Below are 15,315 nucleotides of genomic sequence, written 5' to 3'. Positions count from 1 at the left end.
CGATCCGTTGCCGGACACGGAAAAAAAAAAAAAAAAAAAAAAAACTACATCGCCAGTATGTGATAGAATTGCACTACTCAACTAGGTCTTTCTGACTTAAGTCTATGATCTTCCTGCTAGGCCAGTAATTTTTTAAACTTACCTAGGAGTCTTATGGCTTCTTAGGTTCCTTAAAGACTTCTAAACAAGCAGTGGGAATTTTCATCCCCATCTCTTCTTTCTTTTTCCCCTTCCAACTGCAGCAGCTCTACTTTTATTTTATACATCAGATTTCCAAATGAGATTTTCACTTGAATAAAACACAAGATTTTCTCTTTCTCTGTCATTCATAGACATGGCGCAGGAAAGAGTGGGTAGATGAATGTTAAAAGAAATTAGAAACATAACTGAAGGGAGAGACTATAGTTGTAGCGGAATTCACCTTCGTTATTGTCTGATTTTAATGACCAAACCAGCAGTCACAAAACTAAAAAGACCCTAGAGAGCCTCACTGAATAATTGATAAGCATTCTGTTAATTATTGACATAAAAAGTTTGTCATATGTAGGTTATTGTGTTCAGTGAGGCCAGGTACTAAATGATGAATAATAATAGGTTATCAGAAAGTATTAAAATTTAAGCAGTTTTAACTCATAAACATCAATGGTTTGGTTATCTGTGAAAGTCACATCATTGAATACCTCATTTTCCAATGATGCCACATAAGAAGAGTGCTAAATATTTTATTTTAAACTCAACCTATTAAATATACTTTCAGAATGGCTGGTTTCAAAGACTAAACTGTTTGAATTTAGGGAATGAGTCTTTTATTCAGAACCTAGCCAAGTTCTGGGCACATAGTGTATGCCTAGTATATGCTTGTTGAATGAATGAATATCTAATTGTGTATTTTTTTTTCCCTACCAGATAAAAGTTGAGAAATAGGTTCTTTTGCAAGAGCTAATATCTTTTTATCCATAGTTAAAATATAATTGTGATAAACGTATTATTTCATATGTATGCAGATACATTGCCTTTTAGGATAAAAGTTGGTAAATCTAATTGCTGATTTTTTATGTTTTCTTCAAGGTTTTTATTGAAGGATGGTCAACTGTGGCTATGTGCTCCTCAGGCAAAACAAATATGGAAATGCTTAGCTGAGAATGCAGTTTACCTTTGTGATCGTGAAGCCTGTTTTAAGTGGTATTCCAAATTGATGGGGGATGAACCAGACTTAGATCCTGATATTAATAAGGACTTCTTTGAAAGTAATGTGCTTCAGCTTGATCCTTCACTGTTAACTGAAAATGGAATGAAATGTTTTGAGCGATTCTTCAAAGCTGTAAATTGTCGAGAAGGAAAACTAGTAGCAAAAAGGAGAGCCTATATGATGGATGACTTGGAGTTAATAGGATTAGACTACCTTTGGAGGGTAAGTCAAAAATAGGGACTCTGTAAACATTGTATCTGATGTTTTTCTAAGGAATTGTAATTTTGCATATAAATTATGTATTTATTCTGTTCTGATGCTTGTCCCAGCAGTCTAGGGTAGTAATTGTTCATCTTTATCTTATGTCATTTATCAGTGGGTTTTTTCTTCTCTCCCTTTCCTTCTCCCTCCTTCTGCCACTGATGGTTTTATTGTCTTGGCTTAGAATCTGTGTGTTCCAGATATGTTAAGAAGTGTGTTAACCAAACAAATCTTTCATGCCTCCATCATGGAAGTTAATGTTTCTTCCCAGTTTTTCATTTAGTGTAGACCTGTTTTCTCCCTTTCAGTGTTAATTTTAGGTTATTAAACATTTAATGCTAAAGATAGAGGACAGAAGGGCAGACTTTATTTAGAAGGGATTATTAGTGTATACTTTATTGGCACTGTTTAAATACCTGGGGGGAATAAAATATTATTTACTTAAGTCTGATTTTCCATCTTTACGGTTTTAATATATTATTATTACCTTTAAAAATCTGACCTGTTATACAGCAGTTTATATTATTTTTTGGATTTCTATGAAATATTTTCCTGCAAACCATAGATAAAGTTGTTTACTGTGGTATTTGAGTGTTTAAAACCTTTTTATTATGTAAGTAGTTTTCAATATTTTTTAACAGCAGACCCCTTTTTGGTTTTTTTTGTTTTACTTTTGGTTTTTTAAAAATTTTTTTGGTGGCTGGCTTTGTCCTTGGTGTTACGTAATACCGTGCTCTAACCAACTGAGCCAACCAGCCAGCCGTCCAGACTCCTTTTTATTTTTATTTTTTTCCCCCTTTTTTTGTCTTTTTTCGTGTCCGGCAACGGACCGCAACCCTCAGTGTCGCGCCCGTACCGGACCAGGACCGGCAACGGAATCGCAACCCTCGGTGCTGCGCCCGCCCCTCGCTCAGCCAGTGAGAGGGAACCAGTCTGTATGTGGGATCCGAACCCTCGGTGGGAGCGCCGCCGCACTCCCAAGCAGCGCACTGTAGCAGTGTGCCACCGGGCCAGCCCCAGACTCCTTTTTAAAAATCAATTTATGTAACACTCCAAAATGTAAATCTACTTGAACAGGGAAAGCCTTGGTTTTTTTTGCTCATTCTCCCCATGCTTCACCCCTTTTCCCCACCCCAAGCCTATTACAGGTCTCAGCCCTGAGACACCTCCTCAAAGCCCTAGGGTTCTGAACATAGTTTGAAAACCACTAATGTAATTAGATGAGTGATAAAGATTTTTAGAAACTGGGGCTGGAGGGGGTAGCCCTTTATGCTAAAATCGTATTTTATCTAGTCTCTTATTTCCTTTCAACTAATTTGAATTTATTCTTTCTTTTGATTTGTATTTCTCACTTAATTTTACTTGATTTACTTGATATCAAAGTCAATTTACCATTAAATTATTGGTTAGTGTATTAAAAATATCTGAGTATATGGTTTGAATTTAAATGCCTGGCTAAAATATTTCTTGAAAAAGATTAACCCTTTAATCTTTTTGAACCTAGGTTGTGATTCAGAGCAACGATGATATTGCCAGCAGAGCTATAGATCTCCTTAAAGAGATATACACAAACCTTGGTCCAAGGTTACAGGTCAATCAGGTGAGCATTGATGTGCATTAAAACTTCTACATACTAAAGTTCTGATTGATAGAACTCCGTTGTTTATAAGAATTTTTTTCTTTAACTCAGAATTAACTAGAATTATTACAGCTCCTATTAGAAATATATCTGAAATACTTAGTTCATATTTCTCTTGTACAAAATGCTATCTAGATGAATCTTGCCTTGATAATTATCTTGAGGTGATGGGGTTATTTTGAATATAGCTATTATATGTTGAAATAGCAAAGAGGGGCCGGCCCGGTGGCGCACTATAGTAGTGCGCCGCTTGGGAAGCACGGTGGCGCTCCCACCGAGGGTTCGGATCCCGCATGCGGACCGGCCGCTCACTGGCTGAGCGAGGGGCGGGAGCAACACCGAGGGTTGCGATCCCGTAGCCGGTCCCGGTCCGGTACGAGCGCGACACTGAGGGTTGCGATCCGTTGCCCGTCACGAAAAAAGACAAAAAAAGGAAAAGAAAAAAAAAAGAAATAGCAAAGAGATTCTCCTGAATTTGTTTTGATACTAACAACTAATCATGAAGTTCATTTCTTACTGTTTAGATTTTAACTTATGTAACAGTAGCTTCCTTTTAAGAAACGTGTTTTATTATCAATATAGACTCTGCTTAAATATGATTGATGTTAATTGAGGGCTACCTTTAAATTTGCCATTATCATCTTTAATTGGATTAATGTTATATATTTTTTACATTTGAAGCAACTTGAACTGTTTGGCCCATTATTTGTAGGTGGTCATTCATGAAGACTTTATTCAATCTTGCTTTGATCGTTTGAAAGCCTCCTATGACACATTGTGTGTTTTGGATGGTGACAAAGACAGTATTAATTGTGCAAGACAGGAAGCTGTTCGAATGGTTCGAGTATTAACTGTTTTACGGGAATATATAAATGAATGTGACAGTGATTATCATGAGGAAAGAACAATTCTACCTATGTCAAGGTTTGTGAACAACTGATCTACCGATGTTAATCCTTAATTATTTGGTGTTTTTTTTAGCCATTTGGTTTTTAAAGAATTATGTACAGGTAAAAATAGAGTGAGGAAATTTTTCCTTTTTGAAAATGTTAGTGTCATGTTCATTAAAAACCTTATTGGCATTTTATAGACTCTTTTTTTAATTTTTTAATAGTTGACCCCCCCCCCCTCCCGCCCGAATCTGGTTTTATTTATTTATTTATTTTTGTTTTGTTTTTGGTAAGGTATTCTCACTCAAGTCCAGTTTCCTCTTTTCATCCCCCCCCCCTTTTGCCATTGACATTATTGCCCATTAAGTGTTAAAGTGATATTTTGCAGTTGAAGTGTTTTAATTTTAATGTCATTTATTTACACTGTTTAAAACTAATAGTGTAGTCAGGTTGGAGAGTAACTAGAAAGAACTCTTAACTGACTTGACAGCCAATATACCAAGAAATATTTTCACATGATCTAGTAACGTTTCTCTTAAGGTCTCACCATTTAGTAATTCAAATGGTATTTATAGTTTAGGGATATTTATAGAATGTGTTTTTTTTTTTTTTTTGAGTTCTCTTTGTTAAGAAAATGAAAATTATGTAAAGTTGCTCATTGAATATGATTTTTATTTTGTGCCTTACCTAAAAAAAGATAATATGCCAAGATAAGTATTTTGGAGTGAATTTTGATATTAAGAAATTTGGGGTAAAAATGTGCATCTTAGCATTTTTGTTGATATTCTCAAGTTAAAGTTGATTTTTCACATTTAAAAGTAGTCTTAGTGAGTTGGGCTTTTGTAGTGTAAAAATAAGTGTTACTTATGTCTCTTTTAATTTCTTATAAGTAGACAACGATTTTTCTGCAACCATAGGTACAAAAATAACAATGGAATATGATTGACTATTTTTGAAGATTTATAATATTTGCAGTTAAAAGGAGCAATCAATTCTTATTTTCAAGATACTGAAAACAATGTCTTTAATTCACATCCTCTTATTTAATAAGAAAATACAATGTTAAATTCCCAGCTTTATTTTCTTGGCAACAAGATTTGAAAGTGCTGAATATGGTATTTTCCCTTTTTTTTTCCTCCAGAGCTTTCCGTGGTAAACACCTCTCTTTTATAGTTCGATTTCCAAACCAGGGCAGACAGGTTGATGACTTGGAGGTATGGTCTCATACAAATGATACAATTGGTTCAGTACGACGATGTATTCTCAATCGTATTAAAGCCAACGTAGCCCATACAAAAATTGAGCTCTTTGTGGGTGGTGAGCTGATAGATCCTGCAGATGATAGAAAGTTGATTGGACAATTAAACTTAAAAGATAAATCGGTAAGTATAGTTACCAAACTTTTCAATAAAATCAACCCCGAGATTATTTTTCATTTATTCAATAGGTGCTTAATTGAGCATTTGTTATGTGCAGGGCTCTGTGTTAGGTGTTTGAGTTATATCCCTAAATTAGGCATCCTGACACAATATAGTAAAGAATTTCTAAAAACAAAACTAATTAAGTGGTTATATTAGACAATGCCTTTAAAATGTATTTATAAAACTATAGCATGTAGTTTTTTGGGGTTTTTTTATTGGTATATCACTAAGTTCCGTTTTTTGTGTATTTTTCCTTGTCTTTGATACTAACATAGTATGTCATTTTCAGCTAATTACAGCCAAACTTACGCAAATAAGTTCCAATATGCCTTCAAGCCCTGATAGCTCTTCTGATTCCTCAACTGGATCTCCTGGAAACCATGGTAATCATTACAGTGATGGTCCCAATCCAGAAGTGGAAAGCTGTTTGCCTGGAGTGGTGAGTAGATATAGTTTTGAACTATTGTCTGCAAGGCATTACACCAGGGTCTTGGAGAATAAAGAAGTATATGCAATATTTTTTTTTTATTGAGGAAACTATAGCTTAATGAGGCAAAATATCAAATAGGTATATAGCTAATCATCAACTTCAGAATGGATCCCTCTGAAAGGTGATTGTAACTCAGTTGAAATGTAAAGTAAAATTTCCCTATAGATATAGTATTGTTATGTTTATGTAGAATTAATCTATTATAGAGCTTAATTATAACACTATCGAATATGCAAATTTAGAAAAGTACCACTGTCTTTCGTATTTGTACCATGAAATGGATCCTTCCTTGAGAACTATTTATGTAGGAAAATATCAGCAATCTTTCTCAGGTTTGTCAGTAACATATCTTATATCCAAAGAAACAGTGATACCTCCCTTTCTTAACCTCTCTTTTTACCCGTCTCCACAAGAATTTTAATGGCTGCTATAATACCAGCCACCCCAGTGGCAGAAGGATTGGGCTCCCTACAACATTTGGATTAGGAATTTAGTAGTGGGCGTGGCAGCCTTTTATATGTCCAGAGTCTAAGTTGTATGTATGAGAGAAATAGTTTAATTTAATAGAATACAACAGTGAAAGAGCTGTCATGAAGAAATGACAGGAGGTGGCTTGGATAATGTATTCAGTCTGCATCGTGAAAGATTTGTAAAGGTGAGAAGATGGGGAAGACAGACCATTTCAGAGAGTAGAAATGGCATAAGCAAAAGTATGGAGATTGATTGGGCTCCCTACAACATTTGGATTAGGAATTTAGTAGTGGGCGTGGCAGCCTTTTATATGTCCAGAGTCTAAGTTGTATGTATGAGAGAAATAGTTTAATTTAATAGAATACAACAGTGAAAGAGCTGTCATGAAGAAATGACAGGAGGTGGCTTGGATAATGTATTCAGTCTGCATCGTGAAAGATTTGTAAAGGTGAGAAGATGGGGAAGACAGACCATTTCAGAGAGTAGAAATGGCATAAGCAAAAGTATGGAGATTGGTAAATAGAAACTTGGGGGATTTTGGGGGGGGGGGGGGAGTAATTTACAGGTAATTATTTTGTGTATTTTGTATTCTAGATAATGTCTCTGCATCCCAGATACATCTCTTTCCTTTGGCAAGTTGCAGACTTAGGTAGTAGCCTAAATATGCCACCTCTTCGAGATGGAGCAAGAGTACTTATGAAACTTATGCCACCAGGTGAGAATTTTTAAATGATGAGTACATGCTGTACAGTAAAGGGGGATATATTAGCAAATCCTTTTTCTAAATGGACTGCTTTGTGGTATAGACTACAACAGGCTGGCAAATTACAGCTCATAGGCCAAATCCAGCCCACTGCCTGTTTTTGTATAGCCTAAGAGCTAGGGATGGTTTGTACATTTTTAAATGGCTTTAGAAAAAAAACCAATAGAATAATATTTTGATATATGAAAATTTTATAAAATTTAAATTTTAGCGTTCATAATCAAAGTTTTATTGCTATACAGCCATGCTCATTTGTTTACACACTGTCTACAGCTGCTATTGTCTCATAAGAGCAGAGCTCAGTAATTGTGGCAGATACTAAAATACTTAAGTCTGTGGCCCTTTACAGAAAAAGTTTTGCCTAATCCTGGACTGTAATATGGGTCATGTATCATCCATAGCATTATTCCTTTTTTATTCCTTGGAAACAACCACTTTCAGCTTTTATTCTTGTACATGTGTATGTATAGCTGTGTGCTTGATAGTGATGTTTTGGTCAATGATGGACTCCATGTACAGTGGTGGTCCCCTTAGATTATAAGGGCTATACCATATAGCCTAGGTGTGTAGTTGGCTATACCCCATCTAGGTTTGTGTAAGTACATGTTATGTTCTTACGACTATGAAATCACCTGACAAAGGATTTCTCAAAGCATAACCCATCATTAAGCGATGCATGATTATGTCATAACTGTAAAAAGTATCCTCATACAGCTGTTTCTTTGTCATGCTTATATACTAACTTTTTACTGTGTAGGTGAAAACTCTTACTCTTATATCCTGCCAATATTTGCTTAAATCCATATTTAACATTTACATTTTTAAGACTGTGAAAGATAGTTCTCTAGATTACTGACAGCTTTTATCCCGGATTTAATAATGTCCCCTTTTTATTTTTTTGATTTTATATCCACCTGTCAATTTTTCCTACATACCTTCTTGTAACCTTTCAAAATAATTTTCCACTGTTACGTGCATTATATAATCTGTTGGCTCCACTGTTGTCCTAGGACTTTTCCTCTTCCCCTTGTCTGGTTGTTCTTTGTCTACTGCTCAGCTACCACTTGGGGACTTCTTTATACAACTTTCCTATGTCAGATCTGCATTCACTGGCTTCTGTGTCTTGGGCCGTTCCTGAGGTGCTCTCACTTGTTGAAATACACCTCCTATAGTTAGGGTATGTGGGAGATTGATTTTTTTTTTTTCTTTTTTCATTTTTTGAGACATTGCTTATGAGAATGCAGCCAAACCCTCATATTTGATTAGTAGTTTGGGTATAGAATTCTAGGTCAAAAATTTACTCTTTCTACCTGGTGGCATTGCTGGTGGGAAGACCAAAGCCCTCTTGGTTTCAGTTCCTTTTCATTTGATTTTTGTTTCTGGAAGTTTTGGTTTTATCCTTGAGTTTTGAAATTTCGTGATGATATGCCATAGATTAAGTTTTGTTTTGTGGTGGGTACTCAGTGGGCCTGGAGATTCCTCAGTTGTGAAAGATTTGTATTCTTTCTTTGATAGTTTTCTTTTCAGCATTTTGCTTTTTGTGTGTCTTTGAAATGTCTGTAAGTGTGGTGTTGAATCTACTAGATCTGATTTTATGACCCTTTCTCTTTTCCAGTCTCTCATTAATTTTATTCCACCTATGAGGTGGTTTCCTTAACTTTTTCCAGCTCTTCCATTGACTAATTTTCCCCCCACATATTCTAGCGTTAAATTTTCAAGACCTTTCTCCAAGTGATTCTTGTCCGTAGGATTTTGTTTTTCATGAATACATTCCAGTGTTTCTGCTCTAATATAAATGTGTTCCTCTAAAACCTAATGTTCTGCAAAATTATGTACTAAAAATGAAAGAGCTTGTGGGGAAAAAAATAGAGTTGGGGCAAATCATTCAGGTGTATATAACTTTTTATAAATTTTTTAAATGTATTTTTTTGAAACATTTATAACTTTACAGAAAAGTTACAAGTACAATTCAAGAACTTTTTTTGGAACTATTTGAGAGTAATTTGCTGGCCTGCTGTCCCATCATCCTCCAAATACTTTATTGTGTATTCTCTACAAACAAGGATGTTTGTCTATATAACCAAAATACAACTACCTAAACAGGAAGTTAACACTGATTAACTACTACCATCTAATCAGCAAACCTCATCCAGTGTTCTCCAATGATTTCCTTCAGACCAAAAAGATCTAGTTCAAAATCAAGTATTGCATTTAATTAACTCTTTAGTTTCCTTCCGGAATATTTTCTCATTCTTTATTTGACTAGCATGACCTTGACTTTTTTTAAGATTACAGGGCAGTTAATTTGTAGAATATCCTTCAGTTTAGATTTGTGTATTTAATCACGATTAGATTCAGGTTATGCATCTTTGTGGGTAAGCCACAGAAGTGATGCTCTGAAATCACACATGAATAAACTCACCTTCTACATTATATGACGTCATTGTATGAGGGTACTTCAAAAAGTTTGTGGAAAAATAGAACTAAGAGATAATATGAATCTTTCCATGAACTTTTTTTTTTTTTTTTTTAAATAAAGATGACTGGTAAGGGGGATCTTAACCCTTGACTTGGTATTGTCAGCACCATGCTCTCCCAGGTGAGCTAACCGGCCATCCCTATATAGGGACCTGAACCCGCAGCCTTGGTGTTATCAGTACCACACTCTCCCAAGTGAGCCACAGGCCGGCCCTTTCCATTAACTTTTTGAAGTACCCTCTTATTTGCCAATTGCCTGTTTCCCCAACAGTGTACCTTTTAACATTGTTTTCTGGATGAGGATCCAGTTGAGGATCCAATCCAGGTTCATACAGTTGTGTGTCTCTTTTGTCTTTAATCTGGAACCGTTGCTCAGTCTTTGTCTTTCATGACCTTGATGTTTTTGAAAACCAGAGAACAATTGTTGTGTTGATGTTTCTCATTGGGTTTTTTCTCTTTGCTGATGATTATATACAGGTTGTATGTTTTTTGGCAGAATACTACTTAGGTGATGCTTTGTCTTTCTCAGGATATCACACCAAGAAACACGTGTCATTGTGTTCTTTTGGTGACATTAGCCTAGATAACTTAGTTGATATCTGTGAAGTTTCTCCTCTAAAGTTAATATTTTTCCTCATTAAACTTTCACTTACTAGTTTTACCACTTATTATGATTGTTGCCTAAATCAGTTTTTACTATTATGGTTGGAGAATGGTGATGTTGCTTTATTAGTTGGCGTTCTATTGTAAGATGGCGCTTTGTCTTCTCCCGTATTTGTTATGTGTATTATCACTCTTTGCTCATAGATTCTTACTTTATTCATTGGGTTATAATCTTTATTTTAGTGCTCAGCTATCCTAGATATAGTCCATGGAAGCCCCTATAGGCTGGACTCAATGTCTTTTTTACATAACCACCTCACTTTTTTGAAGTATGTTATTACTTTCTGGCATGTGAAGATGTTTAAAGCTCATCTAGTACTTTCTCATCCCCAGCTCTGGAATCAGCCATTTCTCCTTTTCGTGAGGGAAGGTGTTAAGAAATCAAAATCTGAGGGCTAAGGTGTGTTTATTATTATGGTGGTAGTCTTGTTGCTAGGTTCTTTTATTGCACTTAGCAAGGAATGTACGCATATATCTGTGTCTGTTTCTGTATCTCTTTATTTAAAAAACAAACACAGGTTCATACTGGTACCAGTCCGGCTTCCTAGTCTTCTTCCATTTTACAGTTGTATCTCTACAGCACTGGAAAATCTTCCCAACTTCATCAGTCTGTTTGGGGTGGGGGGAACAGCTTGCTTCCTAATCAGACTACAACCCCTCTGTTTTTAGGCCTTTGATTAATTTGTACCTTTCCAAGTAACTGTTTTTTTCAAATTCTTAGCTTTTCTAGGATTCATTGGGGCACTAATTTATAGGTACTCTGTTCTCCTCCTTGCCCCCACAAGCACTTCTTGGTTCAGCTAAATGATGTATGTTTTCTATCCCCTCTACACCTGCAACAATTTGTTGAAAGGTCTCTGTTGCTTTTTTCTGTTTTTATGTCCTTTTGAGTTTATATATTTTTATATTCAATTGTTATCTTTTTAGTGGGGCTTGGGGATGGGTTGCTAATAAATACGAGGGTACTTCAAAAAGTTCACGGAAAAGTAGAATTAAAAGATAATGTAAATCTTTTGAAGCCCCCTTGTACAGTTCAATATAGCATTTCTTTCTTTCTTTCTTTTTTTTTTTTTTTGGTGGCTGGCTAGTATGGGGATCAGTAAACCATGTTTAATTGGCCCAGATAACTGTTAAAACTGTCTTGTGCCTCTGTTACCACCTTTTTCTCAAGTAAACACCTGTTGGCCTTTCCTGTCTTGCTATCTGAGTCCTAAGGAACAGAATCAGTTCACATATTAGATTCTTAACAAAGCCTTCTCTCAAATTTCATTTAATCCTTATCTGTTGTACTGTTTAGGATTTGTATTGTTTTCATGTACTAGTACCTCAGTAATAGACATTGCTTTATGTATGCAGGTTCAACTTTCACAACTTATTTTTAAAACCCAAACCAACTGCTAAATCCTTGATCTTATGATTTGACCTTAAGCTACCAGATGGCAAGTGTGAGTTCTTGCAAGGGAGCTTAGGAGACTTGAGTGGGTACTTTTTTCATATTTTATATAATCAGGTATAGTACCTAAATTCGAAGCAGCCAACTTTTGAAAAAGCCAGTAATGATTGTATTGCAGTAGGAAAATCATAGGCTTTGGATTTAAACGGACTTGAGTTCAAATCCTGCTTCTTCTGGTTGCTGTTCGGGCCTTAGACATAAGTTTTCTGTTTTCCAGAGCTTCTTTATCTACAGAACTGCGCTAATAACTTTTTCATAGAATTGTGGGTATTAAATGAGGTGATGTATGGAAAATCCCTAGCCTACTGACTAACACTTAGTATTCAACAAATTCAACCCATTCTGTCACTATGGTTGTTGTGGACACACATACACATACTCTTCTATAAGAAAGAAAGCAGGAGCTCTAAGAAAAGGAAGTGGTTATAAATTGTTTCTGGCTGTGGTAACTAGCTTTGTAACATTTGGGTAATGATTTAGTGTTTGTAAACGTGTGCATGTATTTTAAAGGTGAAAAAAAGAATCAGTAGTTTTTTTTAACTGTACCTCTTAGTTCATTCTGAATCTTTGCCTGAAGTCAAGTGCTTCTGTCGTGATTTGCTGTTAAACTTCTGCAGTCTTCCCTGTAGGTAACTAATCTCTTGTAACCTAGACTGTATTTAAGAGCTCCTGTATCCTTTCTCTGCATACATCAGGAAAACAGACTGCTACTAAATACTGAGTGGTTAAAATGTATATTGCCTTAGCAAGGTAGAATGAGTTGCTTTTCCTCTTAAAAGCTTCCTTTTTTTTACACGAGTTTGGTGTAACTGATATCTTACATGCCAAAGTCTGTTATAAGCTCTTTGCGTTGCTGAATTCATTTAAACTTCATAGTATGTCTATGAGGAAATTACTGTTTTTATCTGTATTTTAAAGATGAGGAAACTGAGGCACAGAGAAATTATTTGACCAGGGACACACAGCTTAAATGGCCATTCTAAGATTCAAATATATATATGCAGTTGTGCTCCAAAGTTTGTACTGTTGTTGTGTCTGTTAACTGCTCATTATTTTCTGTGCTTTTTAGTAATGCATTGCTATTATCATATAATTGCTTAGACTTAAGTATCTTTTTATTTTGTGTATATATTTTTGTTTGCTTTGGTGGCTGGCCGGTATAGGGATTGAACCCTGGACCTTGGTGTTATCAGCACCAGGCTCTAACCAACTGAGCTAATTGGTCAGCAGTGTATCTTTTTAAAAGGTTAGAAAGAAATAAACTAAAATTGTAACTATCTTTGTATGACAGGATTATGGATAGTTGAAATTTTTCTCCGTCTTCCATATTTTTATGAAATAAGCATGTATGTAATTGAGGACCTAAAATCATTTAGATTCACAAATGTGAAAGCCAGAATGGTATCTAAGCAATCATTTGGTTCAGACCAAATTCATCTGAAAGATGAATAAACTATAATACTTTTAGCTTTCTTTTCTTTTTAAAATAAATTTTTAATTGACACATAATAATTGTACATATTTATGGGGTACTGTGTGATATTTCAATGCACATATACAATGTGTAATGATCAAATCACGTTAATTAACATATCATTGCAAACATTTATCATTTCTTTGTATTGAGAACATTCATAATTCTCTCTTCTAGCTATATAATACATTATTGTTAATTATAGTCACCCTACAGTGCTATAGACACTGAGTCTTATACTGCTTTCTTTTTTAGAGCTCTTGTTTCTTTGCGTCTACTCCCTTTTGCCTCTATTCTTCACTCAGAATATTTTTAAACCAAGCAAGATATTCCCAGATACAGTGGTTAAGTATATGAATTGGTTTGTTTTTAGGGAGTAATTTGGCAGTATATGTTAAATCTTGGACTTTATGTCCAGATTCTTTATGCTGACAGGGGTTTTTTTTTTTTTTTAATTTATTTTTTTAAAGATGACCGGTAAGGGGATCTTAACCCTTGACTTGGTCTTGTCAGCACCATGCTCTCCCAAGTGAGCTAACTGGCCATCCCTATATAGGGATCCAAACCTGTGGCCTTGGTGTTATCAGCACCACACTCTCCCAAGTGAGCCACGGGCCGGCGCTCTGGCAGGGTTTTTCATGATGAAATAATTACAACGATTTAGCTGCATAGGATCTTCTGTGTAAAAAAGTGGGGGTGCGGTAGGTGTCTAAATGCCTGATAATAGGGATTAAACTGATAAAATGATGTCATTTTAATCATCAATAAAAATTATATACGAAATAATCATTGACAAGATATTCAGAAATACTTTATTACGAAAACCTAATATTTCAATTAGTTACATCATACATCACTATCCCTTCAGAATAGAGAGAACTAATAATTTCAACACAAATCAAAGAATTTTTGATAAGATATGGCAACTATTTCTAGGCCTGTAAAAATTAGTTTACCCTAAGAAAATTATACTGACTTTCAGTTATCTTTATTTATTCTTCAAAAGAAGCTTTTACTTAGGGAAAAAAGCGATCTTATTTATCAAGTGGTTTTTTAATCATAGGGCAGTTACCTTAGAAATAACATACTATCTTAGAAATAAGTTTATTATCAAAGTACTTTCTAAAGTTGATTGACTTTTAAGTTTGAGTGTTTTTATCTAATGCTTAATTGTACTGTGGACTTATTTATTTATTTTTTGATATTTGCTTTGTAGGGTTCAGTTTCTTGGGTACCACTAAGTTTCTTTCAGTGAAGCAAACCAGTTAATATATAGTGTTATGGAGGCAAACAATGGATAAATTGGAGGGAAGAGCTTGTAACTTTTTTCTTTTTTGCTATTTTCAATCAAAACTATTTCCTTTTGTGTAGTGTATTAAACGTGTAAAGCCAGTCTCCACTGGCTGAGGAGGGCATGTTGATTTGAGGTCTCTGAGTAAGAGAATGCTCCCTTTGTGTTTAGGTTGACTGATTAAAGTATCTTGGTTAATAAATTTTTTTTTTTAATCAATCCAGGTCTGGTTATGTCTTATAAAGTTTGAGTCCATAGCCCCCCAAAATTGATTTGTTATTCTGTATTAAAATGGTCTTCAAGATATCAAAAGTGAAATATTATGAACTTTTGTTTCAGTCTGTGTCTCTTTTTCTTACAGATAGCACAACAATAGAAAAATTAAGAGCTATTTGTTTAGACCACGCCAAACTTGGAGAAAGCAGCCTTAGTCCATCTCTTGATTCACTTTTCTTTGGTCCTTCAGCCTCACAAGTGCTATACCTAACAGAGGTTGGTTTTTTTTTCCTTTTGAGTTTATTCCATGCTCTTTAAATTTGATCTTCTATATGGTAATGCAAAGAACATGGATAAGATTGTAATGAACTGTTTCTGAAATGATCAAGAATTTTTTAGGGCCGGCCCGGTGGCGCACTGGATAGTGCGCCGCTTGGGAAGCACGGCGGCGCTCCCGCCCGAGGGTTCGGATCCCACATACAGACCGGTTCCCGCTCACTGGCTGAGCGAGGCGCGGGAGCAACACCGAGGGTTGCGATCCCGTTGCCGGTCCCCGGTCCGGTACGGGGGCAACACTGAGGGTTGTGATCCGTTGCCGGACACAGAAAAAGACAAA

The 15,315-nt window shown here is 35.5% G+C and overlaps 1 protein-coding gene across 1 annotated transcript in view; it reads left to right on the top strand.

The window, feature by feature from the left end:
* Positions 1 to 15,315, top strand: part of USP9X (ubiquitin specific peptidase 9, X-linked) — a 129,294-nt gene that overhangs the window by 72,029 nt on the left and 41,950 nt on the right. Inside the window, exons 16-22 of the mRNA XM_008585153.1 lie at positions 1,069 to 1,411; positions 2,955 to 3,050; positions 3,802 to 4,013; positions 5,121 to 5,361; positions 5,690 to 5,839; positions 6,956 to 7,076; positions 14,845 to 14,975. Of these exons, the coding sequence (XP_008583375.1) occupies positions 1,069 to 1,411; positions 2,955 to 3,050; positions 3,802 to 4,013; positions 5,121 to 5,361; positions 5,690 to 5,839; positions 6,956 to 7,076; positions 14,845 to 14,975 (1,294 nt within the window). The remainder of the gene's footprint in view (positions 1 to 1,068; positions 1,412 to 2,954; positions 3,051 to 3,801; positions 4,014 to 5,120; positions 5,362 to 5,689; positions 5,840 to 6,955; positions 7,077 to 14,844; positions 14,976 to 15,315) is intronic.

This window comes from Galeopterus variegatus, unplaced genomic scaffold (genome assembly GCF_000696425.1).
Source record: "Galeopterus variegatus unplaced genomic scaffold, G_variegatus-3.0.2 Scaffold105, whole genome shotgun sequence".
Classification (NCBI taxonomy): domain Eukaryota; kingdom Metazoa; phylum Chordata; class Mammalia; order Dermoptera; family Cynocephalidae; genus Galeopterus; species Galeopterus variegatus.
The sequence above is the reverse complement of the archived record's forward strand: the minus strand, read 5'-3'. Positions and strand labels throughout refer to the sequence as shown.